Source organism: Mytilus edulis, chromosome 9 (assembly GCF_963676685.1).
Source record: "Mytilus edulis chromosome 9, xbMytEdul2.2, whole genome shotgun sequence".
Classification (NCBI taxonomy): Eukaryota; Metazoa; Mollusca; class Bivalvia; order Mytilida; family Mytilidae; genus Mytilus; species Mytilus edulis.
Window position 1 is genome coordinate 86,838,292 of NC_092352.1, and position 22,776 is coordinate 86,861,067.

The 22,776-nt window shown below is 31.9% G+C and overlaps 1 protein-coding gene across 5 annotated transcripts in view; it reads left to right on the top strand.

Moving 5' to 3' along the window:
- Positions 1-22,372, top strand: part of LOC139489300 (high-affinity choline transporter 1-like) — a 57,514-nt gene extending 35,142 nt beyond the window's left edge. For 2 of the 5 annotated variants that reach the window (XM_071275580.1, XM_071275581.1), the window contains 7 exons: positions 9,532-9,639; positions 11,720-11,875; positions 13,438-13,586; positions 17,630-17,782; positions 18,109-18,238; positions 18,756-18,985; positions 19,757-22,372. In XM_071275580.1, the coding sequence (XP_071131681.1) occupies positions 9,532-9,639; positions 11,720-11,875; positions 13,438-13,586; positions 17,630-17,782; positions 18,109-18,238; positions 18,756-18,985; positions 19,757-20,389 (1,559 nt within the window). In that variant the 3' untranslated portion in view covers positions 20,390-22,372. Of the gene's footprint in view, positions 1-9,531; positions 9,640-10,191; positions 10,230-10,836; positions 10,878-11,719; positions 11,876-13,437; positions 13,587-17,629; positions 17,783-18,108; positions 18,239-18,755; positions 18,986-19,756 lie in introns of those variants that run through there. The other 3 variants (XR_011656179.1, XM_071275583.1, XM_071275582.1) reach the window with 3 other exon arrangements.
- The last annotated feature ends 404 nt before the right edge of the window (positions 22,373-22,776 follow it).

Consider the following 22,776-nt stretch of genomic DNA (forward strand, 5'->3'; position numbering starts at 1 on the left):
TTTGATTATTGGCCCAGTTTTCAAGTTGGTCCAAATCGGGGTCCAAAATTAAACTTTGTTTGATTTCATCAAAAATTGAATAATTGGGGTTCTTTGATATGCCAAATCTAACTGTGTATGTAGATTCTTAATTTTTGGTCCCGTTTTCAAATTGGTCTACATTAAAGTCCAAAGGGTCCAAAATTAAACTAAGTTTGATTTTAACAAAAATTGAATTCTTGGGCTTCTTTGATATGCTGAATCTAAACATGTACTTAGATTTTTGATTATTGGCCTAGTTTTCAAGTTGGTCCAAATCAGGATCCAAAATTATTATATTAAGTATTGTGCAATAGCAAGAAATTTTCAATTGGACAGTATTCAGCAATAGCAAGAAATCTTCAATTGCACAGTATTGTGCAATAGCAAGAAATTTTCTATTGCACAGTATTGCGCAATAGCAAGAAATATCTAATTGCACAATATTGTGCAATAGCAAGAAATTTTCATATTTTCAATTGGAGTTATCTTTCTTTGTCCAGAATAGTAGTTGAATCAACTTAAATCATTGCTTTATACAATATACAATGTATATTCACTTTTACTACCAACTGATAAATTAAAACAATCTTTACCATTCAGTGATAACAAGCACTTTTTTTACATTTTGATATGTATTTTAATGAGTAGTTATTGTTGCAAACTCCATTAGAAATTTGAGTTGAAATCAGTTTTGGAATAAGGGAAAGGTGGATGTGAAGAAAAAAAATTGGGGGGGGGGGGTTCAATTTTTTTCATTTCAGATTTCATAAATAGATGCCTCATGTTACGAAGTTTCCATCTGTTACATATCCATTGTCCTTGACCTCATTTTCATGGTTCAGTGACTACTTAAAAAGTTAAGATTTTTTGTAATGATAATTTCTCTCTCATTATGAGTAATAGGATAACTATATTTGGTATGTGCAAACCTTGCAAGGTCCTCATTCCTGACTGACAGTTTTAACTGGACCTCAACCTCATTTCATGGATCAGTGAACAAGGTTAAGTTTTGGTGGTCAAGTCCAAATCTGAGATACTATAAGCAATAGTTGTAGTTTATTCGGTGTATGGAAGGACTGTAAGGTGAGCATGTCCAACTGGTAGGTGTCATCTGATCTTGACCTTATTTTCATGGTTCAGTAGTTATATTTAAGTTTTTGTGTTTTAGTCTGTTTTTTGTCGAGCCTGCGACTTTTGTTGCAGAAAGCTTGACAATGGGATAGTTATCGGGCGGCCGCATTAGCTAACTTCTTACTGTGCCTAACCGATCACCTTTGGGGTATTATAATACCTACAGTGTTACCTGGATAAAAAATTGTCAACACAATTTGTCCATTTAAACTGTACAATAGGTTTTGTGAGAGATTATCAATAGGTGGTCATTTAACTACCTGTAGATTTTACCTGGTTGTTTTTTGCCCTAAATTTTTTTTTCAGGTAGTTAAATGACCACCTATTGATAATCTCTCACAAAACCTATTGTGCAGTTTAAATGGACAAATTGTGTTGACAATTTTTTATCCAGGTAACACTGTAGGTATTATAATACCCCAAAGGTGATCGGTTAGGCACAGTAAAACCTTTATATTTTAGAAGGTAGAAGACATTGATACTTCATACTTTGTATATAAATGCCTCATGTTATGAAGTTTCCATCAGTCACATGTCCAATGTCCTTGACCTCATTTTCATGGTTCAGTGACTACTTGAAAAAAAGTTAAGATGTTTTGTAATGTAAACATTTTCTCTTATTACAAGTAATAGGATAATATATTTGGTATGTGTGTTACCTTGCAAGGTCCTCATACCTGTCAGACAGTTTTCACTTGACCTCGAACTCGTTTCATGGATCGGTGAACAAGGTTAAGTTTTGGTTGTCAAGTCCATGTGTGGATGTGATGAAGTGACTGACTTGTGGGATCTTTCAAAATGGCTGGTGGGTGGATGTGACTCAGTGTCTGACTTTGTTTGATCGGCAAGTGGGTGTGACTGTATAACTTTTCAAATCGATATTTGAGTGAATTACTTCTGACATTTTTTTTAAAGAGGGGTTCATGTAGTGTTTTTGAGGCAATGAACAAAATCAATTGAAACATGCTTCTTTTTCCAATATGTCAAAATTTGATTTTGTGAAAAATTACATTAAAATGTTAGCAGCCTCATGACCTCCCCTGATAACTATATGATATGTTCAAAGATATTTCTCCATAGCTGAAGTATAAATGGAAATTGATTTTTGAATACTTTGGAGTTAAGTTCATTGTATGTTTTCCCTTCATATTTCTATATAAATTCTCCATTCTATGTTAAGAGTTTGTGACACAAAATAATTGACAGTTGTATTGGATTTTGTATTCTTATTATGATCTGTGCAGAGCCTTGATATTCTCATAAAGAGAATTGCAAATTTGAATTTAAATATCTGGTAAAATTGAAAAGGCATTTGTTCTTGAACCAGGAATACTGTAAGTTTTTTTAACATCAAAATTTGGACAAGTCCTTTTGGCTCCCAAAAGCAACTATGAAGGTCATAAATTTGAAAATTTAATGGACACAGATGAAATTGCTAAAACCAGGATCATCTGAACAATATGGATCCTTTGGGGAAAAAATTCATGATTTTCACTTTTAATAGTTTTGCCAAATTTTACCTTAAATACCACAAAAAATATCACACTTTCTTCTCTCTCTGAGGTAAGACAAGAGTATAAATCAGATGAATTTGAAATCCTATATATACATAATTTGAGCAAGTTGAGGTTCTTTCTAGATGTAGTGTTATTCCTTATTTAAGCATTAAGGGTATAGCATATTTCAGAAATGGCATCAAAATAAATTCTCAAAAACCAGATATATGAATTATAGTTTACTTCTAGTATAACATTGCTGGGCTTCTAAAATGTTGTAAATTACAAATTTTCAAGAAATCTCACAAACAGGCTTTGAACATTTTTAAAGCAATTGCTTTTATGCCGTCGCGTATGGCCATCTTTGTGACCCAGATCAGAGACTCCGCCCAGATCAAGCCATAGTATTTTGTTAAACAGGCTCCTGGTCAGTCATTCTTTAACACCTATGTATGTTTTCTAATGCAATACATAGCTTGAAACTTTAAAAAAAGTTAGTGGATTTAAGAAGTTTCAGAATATGTTCTTGTAGATGTATTTTTGTATTTAAAGGGTCAACCGTTTGACTATCAAATAACATAGAAGTCCGAGTGAAAAAAAGTACATTTTTATAAATGCGATTACGTTTTCCGCCGTTCGTACGATGTTTCAACAAAATATGGATTCATTTCAGTTGTTGATTTAGTATTGAGAATTTAACTGAATTATCTCCTAATAAATACGTTTTTTTATGTTTAATTTGTGTTTCTTTAAGAGGTCAGGTGCTCTTGTTCATTCATAAAATTATCGTTCATTCATACATTTATCGTAAAATCAAAATCACTACACAGGTTAATGCGTAGTGTCAAATTATTACCTGTTATCTAAAAATAGACAAACTTTATTTGCGCAAATAATTTAGCGGAACGAAACCCTTGTTGAAAACACATAACAATAAGTTCGTTTTCCTTTTCTGTCAAAACTCTGTATTATTTATCGATCACCTTACTAATGAAATGGACCCGTCCAAACGTAGTAGATGCCAAGTCGGTCCAGATGAAGAGATATTTACAATTTGGAATTTTCTAGTTTATTAATACATAGATTGAAAAAAGTACGTCTTTTTAAATATCATGATCAAAACTGGGTTTGCATAACAAATGTCAGATGAAACCATTATCCTCGTCTTTTCAGTGAACAAGTCTACTACGTTTGTTGACACTCGACGGTCCACCGTGTTAGCAATTTTATTTCACATGTTTTCGAAATATTGAAGATCATTTTTCGCAATGTTTCCTGAAAATTGATAAATATCAAAGCAACGTAGAGCTGTTTGTTCTTGTTCATATAATAAAATTGAGAATGGAAATGGGGAATTTGTCAAAGAGACAACAACCCGACCATAGAAAAACATACAACAGCAGAATTAAGGTCACCAACAAGTCTTCAATGCAGCGAAAAATTCCCGCACCCGGAGGCGTCCTTCAGCTGGCCCCTATACAATATATATACTAGTTCAGTGATAACGATTTAATGTCATGTTTGTCTGTGATGACCCCCCTTTTCGGGATTGCATGAGAATTGTAGTTATCTCGTACCCACATGCACTTGTTTCTATCCATAGGAAGGTCGACTATCTATATAAAACTATTTATATGGATAATCGACCTTCCTATGGATAGAAACAAGTGCCTGTGCTCGTACCGCATCAGAAGGACACATATCAACTGAGCAATAATGTTTGGAACTTAGTTTTAAAAATGATGACAAAGTAACATTATGAAAATATTTTTATTAAGCTGAAATACATGTATACATTTATTCTTTACATGTTTATGTCTTGTAAGATATTTTATTTCTTTCCCGTTTTTTAACATTTGCGTCTGGAAAGTTGAAATGTTTTAACTTAATCATTTGTGTTAATGGTTAAATATAAATTAATAATGAAAATTGTTAAAATTAAATCAATAAAGGAAATTATTGCCAAGGAAGTTACAAACACTACCTGGGGATAATCCATGATGATTTCTTTTTGAGTTATATGTTTCAGCACATGTATATTTGACCCCAACTTTAGCCTGGTAAACGTGTTGTCTCCTTGTGAAATATAAAACATATTAAAAATGACTTTCTGCTAAAGTCTTTATAAAAGTCCCCAAACATTAACATGGCAGCAATTGCTTTCACAGCCTTTAAGGCTTTGATTGTAAATAGCAGTGAAATAAAAACTTTGACATTTCTGGATTATCCAAGAAATTAAATTATTTTCACAGAAATAAAGAAATGTACAATTATTTTTTTCCCAAAGCCATTCTACAACTGACATTGGCAATTTTGTAATATGTCTTATTTCACACATTTTGATTGGTCTAACTGTATGCTATTTTGTAATACCAAAGATTTCCTCCCGCCCAGACCATTGGTGTCAAAAAGTATTTTTAGCCAAAAAAGTCATATACGACATTTAAGAAGCCCAGTGACGATAAGTTTACCTTAAACCATGATGATGTTTTGTGTATTTGCATGAACTAATTGTACTTGTTCATGATACATGTGCATTTTATTGGCAAAAATTACAGGCCATATATGTTTATGTAAATTGAGTGTTGTACCATCCAAAGATAGCTATTATAAAGTTTACATTCTAAACAAATTTTTTAAACACTATATTTTGGGTCCTAAAAGGGGTCTAATCGGGCCACTCATTTAAGAATTTGAATGATAAGGCTATAAAATTGTTTAAGAAAAATAACCCCAAAAAAAAATATTTCATTGATTTCAGCCAAACTTTTAAAAAGTCATTGTTAAGACTGTTGTAGTTAATTTGTGGCTGAAACATTTCTTATGTTTAAGGAGAAGAAACATTTTTCTGGACTCCAGTTTAGTTGTAAACATTATGTAGAATACATTTTCCCACTACAGTAGTTGAGCCTTTGATAATTTTCCAATTGTCCTGGGTAATATAGTAATTGAAAAATTGTACAGACTCTTTAACCCTGAGACAGCAATAAATTGGTGTCATACGTATAAACTGTTAGCAGGATTGGAGATGTTTATACCATGTTCAGAATTGGCTAATCAAGTAACTTGTGAAGTCAGCTGGGAATCTTATTAGATTAGGTCTGTAATAAAATCAGATTTTATTTGATACCATTCTGTGTACAGTAGAGATTGATATTGACAAGTTAGATATGTAAATCTTATCAATTTACTGTATAGTCTATAGCTATAAGATTATAGCATTCTATTCACTGAGTTCTTTTTATATATACACTGGTACTATTGAGTTACATTGATTTTCTTAACTGATCTTACTTTTAATAGGTTTTCATTGACATAGGTTGTGTGAGAGTTATATCCCTTTGCAATGTTCAAAAATTCCTTCCTGAATAATCATTTTTTTAAGCATTGTACATGTTGTATATATTTCATCACTTGATTGTCCCCAGGAGCTATCATTCATTCACATCCCTGTCCCCAAGGACGTATTGCACATTTACATGTCTGACCCCTGGAACCTGTCATACATTCAGATAGCTGTCTCCAGGGAAGTTATTGCACATTCACAGGCCTGTCCCCTGGAACCTTGTCAGAAGTTGTGAAAATATTCATACTGAATATTACAGTATAGAAGATCATCATATTCTTCCATTGCCTTTTTAATTAATTCAGCATATATGACACTTAGTTTTCATAGAATTTTAAACCGTTGAGAACTAAGAGGAAAATGAACAATAAGTCAACATAACATTTTAATGCATAGGGTGTTAAATTTCTTGCCTGAGTCTTTAAATTTTTCTTTCACAAGCGCAATTCTGACCTTAAACGTCTAAGTGGGTTAGTTATTGCTCAAACTTTCATGTTGGTACTTGTGTTAATGGACTGTGTAGTATCTAATGGTCCAGAAGTGTATTGACAGGCACATTAAGACATCACTAGATCTGTCTGTCACATGTTAAGTGCTATACAACAGTAAATGATACTTTTATCATTGATTGTGGAAAAAATGGCAAAGAATATTTATAGTTTCTTAAAAAGTCTATGATGCAATCTAAAAGAAAACTGACACTTTACTGGATTATTTCCCCTTAATGTGGTATAATGTTAGGATTCGAAATTCATGCTATTTTTACCAATTCTCTGTAAGGACCATACTATTTAAATAGGAACTTGGAAATGAATGTTCTTAGAATTCAGTCATACTTTGTCAAATGATTCATCTCATCATATAACATTACTGCAAGAAAAAAATTTGGAAAAATTTAGTGGGTTACCATGGTTACGGGAACCAGTCGATTTCGGCTCTGTTTTAGGCCTTTATTAAGGAAAAAAGAGCATTTTCCAGTCTCAAATAAAACAAAACAACTACAAATTGAAGGAAATGCAATACCATTCATGCATTATACACTTTATTGGTAATATTTTTACTACATCTCAATCATTTCAGTTTAACACATTCTCCAGAAAAAAATAGTACAAACATGTGCTAATTTCAGAAAATCTACAATTTCAGAATTTTGCATTTTTTGGCATAATTTAAACTAATTTTACTAAAAGTTGTCAACACAAATTGGAATTGATCTTTTGTTCACCAAGTAGGTATATCATTAATAAATTCAGAAAAAAAATAAAATAAGTGGGGTCTCGATGGATGATCCATTAAAATTCATGCTAAAAATAGCATAAATTGGAATTAGGTCAAATTAAGCCAATACAACCAAAATCTTTATTTTAAATTTGTTTTTCACAATTGCTTATATAATTGATCAGTAGTTATATGGATCACTGTGTGGTTTTCAAATTATAAAGAAAAAAGATTCAAAATTAAGGGAATGCCTTATTTTGTGTGCATGGCAACATATTGTTACCATAGTAACATATTTTTTCCCAAAAAATCAAGTAATTTATATGAATACAAAAATTCCTAAAGATAACAATGAATGAAATTTCTTTTTTTATTTATAGATAATATTTAGATAGATGCATATTTCAATACTGATAAACAGCTATGTAAAATATACCATAGAAAAAAGAAAAAAAAGTAAAATCACAAAAATACTGAACTTAGAGGAAGATCAATTGGGAAACAGAAACATAGAACATAGAAACAGCTATATCACCATAGCAACAATACTAACATCAACTTTAAAATTCTTGTTTCCCTTGATTTTTTCATTCGACCTTTATCAAATTCTCTATGATCATGTTTTTTTAACAGAACTTGACAAACAGGTGACTTTAAAAAGCAAAATAAACTTCTTACTCTTCTAAAGAATCTGAGTTTTAACTACTTTTTGATGGGATATGGTTGATGATCAATTTGAGTTTTGCAATATAGAGATCACAGATGGTTTTACACTCAGCATGTAACCTGATAGAAATGCTTGGCAAGTCTATTTCTAACTGCCTCTTTACATCATATAAATAAACTTTGTGTGAAACATTTTCATGTTATTCTATATTATATCTTGTCTGTATTAATTCGTGTCTATTGCATATAGGTCAACATTTTTTGTTTAATAATATAACAATAAAAAAAATTATGACTGCCAATGAAACAAATCAACATCCAAATCCAAATGTTGTTGATGAAAACAATGTAATGTTACCTTATGGTCTCCAACATGGAACATAAATCTTTAGTTGTCTTTCTTTTCTCACATAAATAATATTAATCACTTACTCATTTTTTCAGAAGTTGTATAAAAAACTAAATTTGTTCAGAGGCCTAACTCAGCCCAAACTGAAAACTTTAATAAATCTTTTTAAAGTGTAAAATTGACAAATAACAGATAAGATAATAAGTAGCATTGAAATTTAGTTAAATTGGACTTATTTAGAAATTTGCTGCAAAATTTTAATTTTCTGTTCATGTTTGCTGTCTTCTTCTTCAGCTGATTTAAAATCCCCAGGTTCAGAATTCCTGTCTTTCATTGCAAGTCTTGAAAAATAGGACGAAATTTGTTGTCCAGTCAAATAGTCATTCCTTTTGAAAAGGTACTGATCTTCTTCCTTCATATTTCTCATTTCCTCTGCAGCTCTAAAAGGATCTATCTTACTGCCAGTTCTTTTTCCTGCATAGAACCTATCGTGCATGTATTTCTGCTGAGCCTCACTGAAAATTACTCTTTTTTTCTTGGTTTTCAGAGCCCATCCCTGACGCAGCCCACTTTCTCCTACAACTACAAACTTATGGATTGATATCAATTTTCCTGGAATGCAGAAAAGTTGTTAGTTTGTAGGGGCTAAAAATACATGGTTCATGAAATCTGATATAGAATGATTCAGTTGAAAATCTTTATATTGTGTATTTATATTCTATTTATCACAAAATCATGAACTATCATTTTATTTTGACATTTCAATATGCACAAACATGGCATATCATGTGCTCTTGGTGCGGCTGCTTATTTTTAATCTCAATCAGTAGATTACCAAAATGTTGGTACAAGGTATGTTTTACTTGTTTGTGCCACCTCCCGTCAGCCAATTCTGTTTAAGGTAAAGGTTTTGGGTTAACCTGATGAAGTTGAGGCCACATCAATGAAAACTTAGTACACAGTTGTTTAAAATATATATATGCTAAATTAGGAATTTGACCAACATTTTGTGGTTCACTAAATATTGAAATGTGAAAAAGCAAGTGGATGTATTGTCCTATGGAAACATATTCTGGAATGGAAATGAAAATATTCCACACAACCAATGAGATATAATCACTCCATAAGAGGAAGCCAATGAAACTGCATCAAGGAAAGAAAAATTTAGAACAAAAAGTAAAAATTGTCATGTCTATTATAAATTTTGGTGTCAATTTTGGCATGCTTCCTGTATTTTGTTTATTTCTTTAACATTGAGTGTTTGAGTTGAAAATCAATGATCATGTATTTTTTTTAATTTTCAGCAACCTGGGTGGGAGGAGGATTTATAAATGGCACAGCTGAAGTGATTTATCAGAGTGGATTTGTCTGGTGTCAAGCTCCATTTGGATATGCTCTCAGTCTTGTATTTGGTAAGTCTATAATGTCTGGTGTCAGGCTCTAATTGGATATGCTCTCAGTCTTGTATTTGGTAAGTTTATAATGTCTAGGGTCAGGCTCCATTTGGATATGCTCTAAGTCTTGTATTTGGTAAGTTTATAATGTCTAGGGTCAAGCTTCATTTGGATATGCTCTCAGTCTTGTATTTGGTAAGTCTATAATGTCTGGTGTCAGGCTCTAATTGGATATGCTCTCAGTCTTGTATTTGGTAAGTTTATAATGTCTAGGGTCAAGCTCCATTTGGATATGCTCTCAGTCTTGTATTTGGTAAGTTTATAATGTCTGGTGTCAGGCTCTAATTGGATATGCTCTCAGTCTTGTATTTGGTAAGTTTATAATGTCTAGGGTCAGGCTCCATTTGGATATGCTCTCAGCCTTGTATTTGGTATGTTTATAATGTCTAGGGTCAGGCTCCATTTGGATATGCTCTCAGTCTTGTATTTGGTAAGTTTATAATATCTGGTGTCAGGCTCCATTTGGATATGCTCTCAGTCTTGTATTTGGTAAGTTTATAATATCTGGTGTCAGGCTCCATTTGGATATGCTCTCAGTCTTGTATTTGGTAAGTTTATAATATCTGGTGTCAGCTCCATTTGGATATGCTCTCAGCCTTGTATTTGGTAAGTTTATAATATCTGGTGTCAGGCTCCATTTGGATATGCTCTCAGCCTTGTATTTGGTAAGTTTATAATGTCTAGGGTCAAGCTCCATTTGGATATGCTCTCAGCCTTGTATTTGGTAAGTTTATAATATCTGGTGTCAATCTCCATTTGGATATGCTCTCAGTCTTGTATTTGGTTAGTCTATAATATCTAGGGTCAAGCTCCATTTGGATATGCTCTCAGTATTGTATTTGGTAAGTTTATAATGTCTGGTGTCAATCTCCATTTGGATATGCTCTCAGTCTTGTATTTGGTAAGTTTATAATATCTAGGGTCAAGCTCCATTTGGATATGCTCTCAGTCTTGTATTTGGTATGTTTATAATATCTGGTGTCAAGCTCCATTTGGATATGCTCTCAGTCTTGTATTTGGTAAGTCTATAATATCTGGTGTCAGGCTTCATTTGGATATGCTCTCAGTCTTGTATTTGGTAAGTCTATAATATCTGGTGTCAGGCTCCATTTGGATATGCTCTCAGCCTTGTATTTGGTATGTTTATAATGTCTGGTGTCAAGCTCCATTTGGATATGCTCTCAGTCTTGTATTTGGTAAGTCTATAATGTCTGTATTTGGTAAGTCTATAATATCTGGTGTCAGGCTCCATTTGGATATGCTCTCAGCCTTGTATTTGGTAAGTTTATAATATCTGGTGTCAGGCTCCATTTGGATATGCTCTCAGCCTTGTATTTGGTAAGTTTATATGACAATAAGTTTTATACATGCCATCCAAAGGTTTATGGATGCCATAACAAGTTTGTTAACTATTATTGACTACTCCGCATTATTATTTTTCGTTAGGTACACACTTTTGTGGATTTTGTGGGCATAAGTGAACCTCAAATTCAAAAGTTCAACGAAATACATATTTTCTATACTATATATATGCAGACTTTGGTAAAACTATGAAATCAAATATCAAGGAAATTGCAAGTTTACCTCAAACCACAAAAATTGGTAAACATGAAATAAAATAATCCACAATATCTGTGTCACAGATAACCATTGATATGTTCACATTGTCTTACCCACAATCCAATCCTCTTTTTCATCAATTATGACATCACTGCAGTAGAATTATACATTGAATTTATATTCAACCTTGAGCAAAACAACAGAGTTTGATTTTCGTTGCCTTTGAGTTCAATTCTTGGTTGCAGTATTGTTTATTATCACTCATAAATGGTGTACATTAAAAAACAATTTTTGTAACACATATTTAGATCTATCCAGTTACAAAAAAGTATTGCAACTTCTTTTACCTTATTTTTAATTAGTAGAATAATTTTCATTCAATGTTAGTGTATTCTTGCCAAACTCCCTTATAGAACAAAAAACTATTCTATATCAATATCTAAATTGCTGTTTATCTTTTTCAATTACATTCTAACAGGTGGTTTATTCTTTGCCAAAAAAATGAGAAATGAAGGATATGTAACCATGTTAGATCCATTCCAACAAAAGTATGGTGAGAGGATGGGAGGATTATTGTACCTACCAGCATTGTTAGGAGAGGTCTTCTGGTCCGCTGCTATATTAGGAGCATTAGGTATGTATAAGCCATTTGTTTTACACTTTGCCATTGAAACAAGTTTACTTAACCTTCTACAGATTTGATTTTTATGATTGTAGATATTTCTTCAGGACAAATAAATTAGATGTCAATGAAATTTTCTCTTAATTTTTGTGTTATTTTTACATGTCATGATCGGTATGAGAAAAATATTTTTCTCACTAGTGAATTATCTGTTATTAGAAATTATTGGTCTAGATTCAATTATGACGTCCAATTTTCTTGGTTTCTCCTGAATTTTCCTATTGGGATGTCATGTAAAAAGGCAACCATGCTTGATAATGTCACATATAAAGAACACAACTTTCTGCAAATCTTTGAAAAGGAAGAATAAAAATTATCAGAGAAACAGATTCTACCACTATAACGCTTAAACGATCGCTTGTATCACAATATTTCTCCACTCTCAACAGTTATAAGTTTTAATTATTTAACAAGCTTGGAAAGCCTGGGCTTTAAACATTAAGATTTAACTGTCTTGAGTAGAGAAATATAGAGTCTTACATTGATACGAGTGGATTATCCGATCTAACAAATCGAGATAGTTAAATTATCAATTTTTAAGTCAGAGCCTCGGCTAAATGCGATAATCCATGAGTAACCATGTAAGAATCTGTTTCTCTAATGATTAAAAAACACATTTTCTTTTTTTTGTTAACTGGAAATCCCCTTAGAGTGCCTTTCACATTGCACGAAGTTGTCAATTTCATTAACATCAGCATGGGTTGAGTTCAATATCCTAGCAGCTACGTAGCCGCTATCAATTTCTATGTAACAACTAGTCTATAGCTACACGTACAATAGTCAAAATCTACATAGCACTACGTAGCTGCTATGATATTGAACTCAACCCTGTTATAGCATATTTTGATTCATCCAGTTAGCTAAAAAGGTCATGACCCTTAAAATCATCCAATGATCTTCCAATGATCTTTTGAGATCACCGGCAACGACACGTTGATTAAATTGTTTAATACAATGGGTTTGGAAAGGGATAAAATTCCATAGAATTATAGAAACATGGAAACACACTTGTTGTAGTGGTGAGATCTATATTTCTTTGCTCAATGGGGGTAATTTTTTTCATAGCTTTTCTTTTCAAATGCCAGTTATTACAACCATGTGTTGCATCTGACAGCCATGCAAAAACTTAATGCATAACCTTTCAAAAAGTTGTTCCCCGAGTTTTAAAAGTGATATAGGCAAGGGTAATTTTCAATTTTAAAAGTTTTAATTTTTTTAAGGGTTTTCTCAAGATTTTATGTTTAGACTTGAGAAGAATTGACTGAAAAATTACGTTCTGAATATTCCCAAATATAGCCTGTCAAAATTGATAAAAAAAAAACCTTTTGTAAATTACACAAAATGTGATTTAAAAACAGTTGTAAGTAAAAATTGAATTAGATATGTCCATGATAGAGACATTATTTTTGTTCACTATTTCAAGTATATACAACTTCCAGTTCTCAATTTATTAGAAAGACAACAATATAAAAAAAATATACATGTATAATTTTATTTGTTTTGTGTCATTTTAGGAGCCACATTATCTGTGATCATAGATCTGGACACCAAATCCTCCATTGTGATCTCAGCATGTATAGCTGTATTTTATACATTGTTTGGAGGCCTTTATTCTGTGGCCTATACAGATGTAGTCCAACTATTCTGTATATTTATTGGACTAGTAAGTATACTATATTCAAAGGACTGTACAAAGAGCGCATACATAACACCTTAGCTGAGTTACAAGTTAGCAAACTCAGCTTATTATACTGTGAATTCACTAATATGCCTTGGATTATAATTTTCGTGGATTTCGTGGGTACAGGAGAACCACAAATTTGAATATTCAGTAACTTACAAATGTTCTAAAGGTATGTATGCAGACATTGCCAAAACCAGGAAATTACAGCCGATTTCATTGAGTGTGAAGCCTTAGGTAATATCTTTTGTTACCGTAGCTTGCTTGTTAACTAAAGCATGAAGTCATTATTAGGTCAGGTAAACTACCCTCCTTTCAAAGAAGCCTAGTCCTAAAGAAGGGTAGTTTACCTGACCTAACAATGACTTCACTTTCAGCTAATAAGCAAGCTAACCAAATATATTACCTTTGGCTTCACACTCAATGAAATCGGCTGTAAATATCCACGAATTTGCAAGTTTTCCTCAAATTAGACAATCCACGAACAATTGGTAACTACGAAAATAAATGAATCCACAGTATGATGAAAGTTGTCCAGGCATCACTAATTAGGTTTCTAGATTAAATCTATGGTGTCAAATAAAATATTGTCACCATTACATCTTTTAATAACACCTCATGGGATAAAAAACAACCCTATTAAGTTTGATTGATGCCACTAAGTCAAAGGTAAAAGTCATAGCTATTGATAAAATGATTTTTGAAGCAACATTTTGGTTTTCAGTTGATATCTTTTGAGTATATGCCTATATATCAAACTACATTTGATAACAGCTTTTGGAAAAAATCTCAATAGGTCAATGGGCAAGCTCAAAGAATCTTTAAATAATTTTTGTTTTTGAAATTTTGGAAAGGCTTTATGTCTGGACAATATCTTTTGAATTTGTGTTTATATCCTTTGGGGTGAAAGTCGTCTATTGATACTAAATCAAAGGTCAACGTCTCATTATGTCCAAATTTGCTCCAAGCCTTATTTGAAATTATGTTGCTCGATAGCAGTTTACGTTTCCGCAAATTGGCATTACTTTTCCGGAAAAAAAAGAAGACGTTTCTGGAAAAAAAAGTTTACGTTTCCGCAAATTAATATCTTACTTTCCGGAAAAAAAGTAACTATTCCAGAAAAAATAAATTATTGCTTTTCCGCAAATAATTGAGGAATACCTAATGATCGAAAGCAAAGCCATAATATAAAATAAATATTAAGTAAGTCAAAGGTCATCATAACATGCAAGTAAACTTCATCATTTAAATCTATGAAAACGTATGTTCAAAAGTCAGCACTAATCAGAAATATCTTGATATGAGTTCATAAGTCAGTTCTAGCAGAATATTTGTAGCCAACACTCTGCACAAAGTCCACAGTAGTACATTCACCGTTTACAAGTTTTGTATTTTGTTCAAGAACTTAAGGAAGTCCATCTTCTCCTTTTCACATTTCCAAACGGGTGCTTTTACAGTTAGAGTTCTCATCTTTATGTAAGATGTTGTTTGCAGTTTCAATAACACATCGATAAAAACACACAAAAAATGTTAGGATGGATATCGTAAAACTGCTTGTTCAAGTGGGCATGAAAAGACTCGGCACTATTCGTGTTTTCGTAACAGCAGTATGCATTACACATTCAAAGTCATTATGAACTACCTCGGGATGGAGAGTTATTCTTCGGGTAGTGCACACATCAATAAGCCGATCCAACAGTTTCGTGTAACATTCCTCGGATTTAAGTGGAAGTAATGCAAATACAAGACGAATGTAGTTACCATTTTTGGGGAAAGACGGCTTCAAGCCGTCAATTCCCTAATGGGATTGGCCAGAGTATCATTCCCTCACGTCAATCATTTTGTTTTGATAGTTTGGAAACCCCCTCAAAATGTCATACTGAAATTGATGACAAGGAGAACAGATTGACTTTAAATACATTTTTTACACATTTCCCTTCTGTTTCTCGTGACATTATCGTATATTGAGCTTTCACTTACACTATATACGTTTCTTTAACAGTCCGGAAAAATCAGTATTACGAAATATTCTAAATATATCTAACCTAGTGACGTCATTGTTAGAATGCCACACTACACAGGGATATCATTTATTCATTATAAAAATCATTCACAGTATTTGTATACTAATTTAAAATCCGTATTTGTTAAATGAAAACCTAATGATGTTTGCTGTAGTATAGATGATTCACACACCAACATGCAATGCTTTAATCTGAGGCTATACTCAGATAATTTGTAGGTCAACTTTCGCGGTAAACAATGTCAATGGGGATACATGAGATTGGGGAGAGAAACGGCAGTTTTTATTGTTTCTGTAAAGTTCTGTTTTTAGAATCTTCCTCCAATTCAGGAGCACCTCAATTATACACTAAAATCAAAGTAAATGTTTCTGAACACTTACAATGTGACATTTAGTAATGATAAGTTGTCTCCTATATAAAAAAAAAATTGTGTACCAACATTATTATTGAAATGGTTAAAAAAAAAAAAAAAAAAAAAAAAAAAATGTTGCTTTTTGTAGTTTATACCTATTGAGATTGGGGAGAGCAACTGCAGTTTTCATTCTTTCTGTAAAGTTATGTTTTTAGAATCTTTCTCCAATTAAGGAGCACCTCAATTGATGAGTAATTACCCACTAAAATGAAAGTTAATGTATCTGAACATTAAAAATGTCACATTAAGTATATATATGATAAGTAGTCATCAATTAAAAAATGATTTTGCATACCAACATAATTATTGTAGTGGTCATTTTTTTTTTTTTCATTTTCTTTTAAATATTGCTTTTTGTAGTTTAAAGCTATTTATTCATGAATTTTACAGATATATTAAAATGTGGGATCTGGAAACAAACTTCACACAGCTTATATCAATCATATTTGATTTTATAAGAACATGTATCCCTGTGATGAGAGTTGTAACTGGGAACTTTATCAATGGAAAATTAAAACTGAATAGATTTTTCAGTCCTCACTTTCTTGAGAATACTGTCACAAAAAATTGAGAATGGTCTTAGCCTGCCGTTCAGGTGTACATAATTAAATTTCTAAAATATATTGTAGTAGTTGTTAAATTCAATTGAATTTTAGATAATTAACTCCCAACTTTAATCAAATGTTTTCATTTAGAAGGTGCAGATCTCATTGGTCCAAATTGTCTCTATGATGAATTCTTGACTAAGGAAATGAAATAACAATAAACAACAATTAGTTTCATTATTGTCAGCCTTTCTATATGTTCTAGCCGTTCTTTTGCTCATTCTTTGTATGTAAACTATCAAAAGATACCCCCCTAAAAATTGAAACAATGGCCGTCTTTTCCCTCAGAGCTCTTCAGCTCTTTGATTACATCCATGTATCGAATAAACTGAGTTAGTAGAAGAATTTCGGACAGGATTTAAATGTGCCATCTATGAAAATATCAGTCATTTCATTACATAGACATACCAAGTTGGTGAAACATGAAAGTATAACGATTCCCGAATCAAAATCATTGACTAATTAAAAGTTAAAATAAGTTTCAATTTTGTTAGTGTTCAAATCTATTTGTCTTAATGTCTCGTGAATTTCTAATCTACATTTAGGTAATTTTGGAAACTGCTTTCGCCTGTCTCTGTATAAGGACATAGCAACATTTTTCAAGTCAATATATATTCAATTATTTATAATTTACCAGGTAAATTTCCGGAAAAGTAATAAATACAAATTGCGGAAACGTAGCATTGGGACTTTGAAAAATTAGCGGAAATGCAATACGCCCATGTTGCTTTTTGGATGTTTATTAATGAGTTTTAGATCTGTTTTGATTGTCTGTAAGTATTTTGGTGTTTCTGTCTACATATCTTTTTTTTTTAAAAAGGTCAAGCTGTAAGTGATAATTTATAATAAATCAATACATAGAAGGAAAGAAAATGTCCTCTGTATGTAAACTTTTGACCTTACAGTTTTATCACCACTATGTACCAAAGAAAAAACTTTTCTGTTTATAATGAACATGGTGAAAGTATTATAGTTTTTTTTCAGTGGTTAACAATTCCATTTGCTATGGCAAACGAAGCTACCACCAATATTGGTTTTAATGCAACAACAAAGTGGGTGGGAGACATGGATCCAAAGTACACTGGCAGCTATATAGACAGTTTTTTGCTGTTGATATTTGGTGGTATACCTTGGCAGGTATAGTAACTATTAATGTAGAATGATATATTATCCTTGAGACAGTTTAAGTAATAAGTACATTATATTTAGCCTATGTCATATAGAAAAAGAGAAATGTGGGGTGTCCATCTATGACACAAAACCAGAACATGCAGAGCAAAAAAAAAGCTAAGGAACAGCACTTTTATTTCTGTTTTTCATCATTCCGGGTTGGCATATCTGTCTGTCAGAATTCATCTGACCTTAACCTTATTTTTTATAGTCTATTGATAAATGTAAAGATTTATTATAATGTGGTTTATGTAACTTTTGCATATAACATTGATTAATCTGTGTTTTTACAGGTATATTTCCAGAGAGTTTTATCAGCAAAGACTGCTGCCAATGCCCAAATTCTATCCTTTGTTGCTGCTGTAGGATGTATCGTCATGGCTGTACCAGCAGTACTGATTGGTGCTATAGCAACAGAAACAGGTGTCTTTTTCGTATTTACTTAATGTTCAAACAATTATGAAATTGCTGAGCATGTTAAAAGCCTGAAAAACACATTGGAAATAAGAAAACTGTTCAAAATGGGGAAAACAAAAATTTAGTATGTTTGATGGTTTGTTAGTGATTAAAAGGCTTTCAGTTACTTGGGAAGTAATGGAGAAATATCACATCTTAGCAACATAAATATCTACAGTAAAAAAAAGTCATATTCAATTATTGTTGTTGCTGCAATTACAGTTGCGGTATAGAATCACTGAAAAATTGTGATTTTTGCATGAGTTTTTATTACTATGGTTTAAACTTAGAGCTAATTACTATTAAGACTATAATGCAGATAATAATTGATCATTAGTTTTTTTTTCAATCAAGGGGCTTCCTTGTCAAAGAGCATCTATTGGTTTGTCAAATTTTACTTGTTAAAAAAATTGTGCCTGTTGAAGAAAAAAATCCCTTGACATTGTTAAAATTTTAATTGACCTCTGTTATGCTTACATTGTAGACTGGAATATGACAGATTATGTACAGGTTGAAGGACACAGTCCAGTGTTTAAGGATGAGGAGGTTAAATTAATTCTACCATTAGTATTACAATACCTGTGTCCAGTGTGGGTATCATTCTTTGGTTTGGGAGCTGTGTCTGCTGCAGTTATGTCCTCTGCTGATTCTTCCATTCTGTCTGCTAGTGCCATGTTTGCCAGGAACATTTACAAGTGTGTGTTCAGACAAAAGGTAATATTTTAAAGTACATCTTATGTCCTAATAGACCAAAAGTCATTGGAGAAGAGAAAAGTTGTTAATCAACCAGTAAATCAAACATTTTCAATTGTTGGTTGTCAATTTTCTTTACATAATTTTTTTTATCAATTTAATTTTAATGTGGTTTTTTTCTCTCTTAGAAAAATGTATTTCACAAGGTTTTAAGATTCCCCTGTGTGGCATGTTGCAAGGAACATAGACAAACTGGTTGTCTATCCATCTGTACTTCATTGCACTACGTTTATGTCCGCAATGACTCTTGACAAATTAAAATATCAGTGCCAATCAATTATTTTTAAAAGAGTTGTGTTCCTTGGAAATATTAGTTATATGGAATATTGCATTGTAGAGGCTCTTTTGTGTAGTTTTTTTTGCCAGATTTTTATCAATGGTTATATCGGTAATTTTTTGGACAATTTCAAAAATCAGTGTCGAAAAATATTTAAAAAGAGTTATGCCCCTTGGAAATATTAGTTGTATCAGAAGTAGCATTCATTTGCTCTCTAGCATTCATTTCTGTAAAATATTTATAGAAATAATTAAAGAGCAAAAAATATGTATTCCCCTGGGACAGATCAATTATGTGCAATACAGGTGACATTGAAACTCTGTTCTTTTTATATTACTGATAGAAGCAATATTTTAAGAGTAGTTTCCAACTAAAATGAAATAGCTACAGAAAAAGAAAATTTAACATTTGTTGTGTGTTTACAATTGCTTAATTATGTAATTTTCTTATTTCAGGCATCAGAGAGAGAGATAATATGGGTTATGAGATTTGGAATATTTGGTGTTGGTGCTTTGGCCACCGCTATGGCTATTGAGGTAGACTCTATCTACGACCTATGGTTCCTATGTTCAGACTTAGTCTATGTTATATTGTTTCCACAGCTAGTATCCGTGGTTTATTTGAAAGGAACTAACACCTATGGATCTCTGGCTGGATTTATCTTAGGATTATTTTTCCGCATCGCTGGAGGTGAAGAAAGTATGAATATTTCTCCAATAATTAAATACCCTTGGTACGATGAAGTGGAAAAAAAGCAGTTATTTCCCTTTAAAACTTTAAGTATGATCATGTCGTTTGTGTCTATTATAGCAGTTTCTTATCCACTTAAATATTTATTTGAGAGTGGAATGATACATCGTCGCTTTGATGTATTTATGTGTATTGTAAACACTCCTGAAGAAACATTATCATTAGCCGATAAAGGACCTTCAGAATTAACAGCCATTACACCAACGATAGAAAGTCGTGGACAAATAAATCCAGCACTTAAGATCTCAAGAGAAGATTTACATAAAGTTAATGGAACATTATCTGCTGATGAACGATCTCTATTACATCCTAAAACTGAACAAGTAGATGATGATTAAAGGGAGACAAATAGGATGATTAAAGGGAGACAAATAGGATGATTAAAGGGAGACAAATAGATTTTCCAATTTATATTATTTAACCAATGTTTCAAAAATATTAAAACTCAGTACTCAAATACAACCATACTACAACTTTAGTGTAATTTACGTTTAGATGAAATTTAACTGCTGGGGTTCAGATTAGGTTTTTATGCCCCACCTACAATAGTAGAGGGGCATTATATTTTCTGGTCTGTGGGTCCATTCATCTTTTTGTCCATTTGTTTGTCCCTCTTCAGGTTAAAGTTTTTGGTCAAGGTCGTTTTCTATGAAGTTTAAGTCCAATCAACTTAAAACTAAGTACACATGTTCCCTATGATATGATCTTACTAATTTGAATGCCAAATTAGAATTTTTACCCAAATTTCATGGTCCACTAAACATAGAAAATGATAGCGTGAGTGGGGCATTCGTGTACTATGGACACATTCTTGTTATACTTACCCTAATCTGGGCTCCACTTAAAATATGTGAACACACTCTAGTTGTCAATTTGTCCGCCTTTCCGTCACTATTTTATGTGAGCATAACCAATAGTTAATCATACTTTTTGTAATCTTTTGTATAATGCCAAAAGAATATGTTCATAATTTTCTCTTCTTTTAAGATTATTTTTGTAGTCAGAGTTAAAAAAAAACGAATCATGTGTTATGCATTCCAGTGTATATATTGAAACCATTTTGTTTTGTTTTACACTTTAGAATATATTATTTTACACAACATTTAATTCATTTTTGTTGATATGTCAGATCATTATTTAAAAATAAAGTCTTTCATGTTGAACAGTTTATTTGCATGTCATCAGTTATTCCTTTAGATTGTCTGTCATATGTTGTTTTGTTTCATTCCAATATGCTATTTAAAAAAAAAAAATCATTATCCACCAAACTCATTACCCAACTTAGCCTGAATGACTTCAGAACCAATCACGATATCTATCATACTATGTTATACAATGTAGTACACACTAATCGTTTGGTTAAACATTAATTATCCATTTACTTGGATTTCAAGCTGAATGTAACCAAGATAAATTTGAAAGCTTTTTTCAGACCTATTCCACTGTCATTTGTTTTTTGGAGGGATATATGTAAAAGACCAGTGTTTTTCTTTTCTAGTTAGGCATTTAAGATAGATATAAACCTGATTATTTATTAAAATATTTCCAAATTTTAGAGAAACTGCGCTTATATTTCCTTAGATTTTATAATGTGAAATATATATGGAATTTTGACATATTTACATAGATTTATAATTTCATTTTGTTAGAGGGGCATTATCAACAATCTTGATATTGGCTGTTAGCAATCAGTTTGGTTCAACTTTGTGAAAATGTGCTTAAAGCAATGCTCATGTATTATTGGCTTGCAAGTCAATAATTCAACCTTATCAGGAATAGTCATTTCATTCACTGATTCAGCAAAAAAAAAAAAAAATCATTGTGATTTTGGTAAAACACTTATTTACATACATTTTTAATCTATAACTTGAAATCAAACAGACCAAGAAAAATCATCTTAATCCATTAGCAGGTGCAGTTTTTAAAGATCATCTCACTGAATATATAATTAGATGGATTAATGTTTTAATAGCACAAAATGCTGATACATTATAATGAGTCGGTGCATCATTAATTGTTTCTTTTGGACATTTTTAACTTTAATATACGTTTTAGTATGTTATAACATGTATAAATCAAATAAAAGAAATTTGGGTAAAATGGGTGAATTGCAGCTAATGCCCCTTCAAAAATGTACTGATTTCTATTAGAAAAGCCATCTATTATACATGAGGAGTGAAGTGAAGTGGTGACTGAAATCAAATCATGTTATTAAGAAATTTAGTTATTACTATTTTGTTCTGTTTTTTTACTTTATGTATTACATTTGTAAAAAGTTGTTAGAATTTTGACTTTTGTTACAATAAAGTGAATAGATTTTTTATTGAATTATTGAATAATAAAGTGTTACATTGTGAAATAATGTTCAGTAAAAGGTTAGAATCAAAGCCCTGCGAAAAGTCACAGTAAAAAAATGCCAATTGTCAGTGGCAGATCCAGAAATTTTCATAAGTGGGGGCCCACTGACTGACCTAAGAGGGGCTCCAGTTACGCTTCAGTGATTCCCTATATAAGCAACCAACTTTTTTTCCCAAAAAGGGGCCCCCCCCCCCTCTAAATCCGCCTCTGATTGTTGAAGGCCATACAGTAACCTATAAATGTTAACCTTTTATGTTATTTGGTCTCAGATGGAGAGTAGTCTCATAATCAATCATGCCACATCTTTTTATTTTTATCAATAGATCAGTTTTATTGGCTCCTCATCCTAGAGTTAAAAGTTATCTAC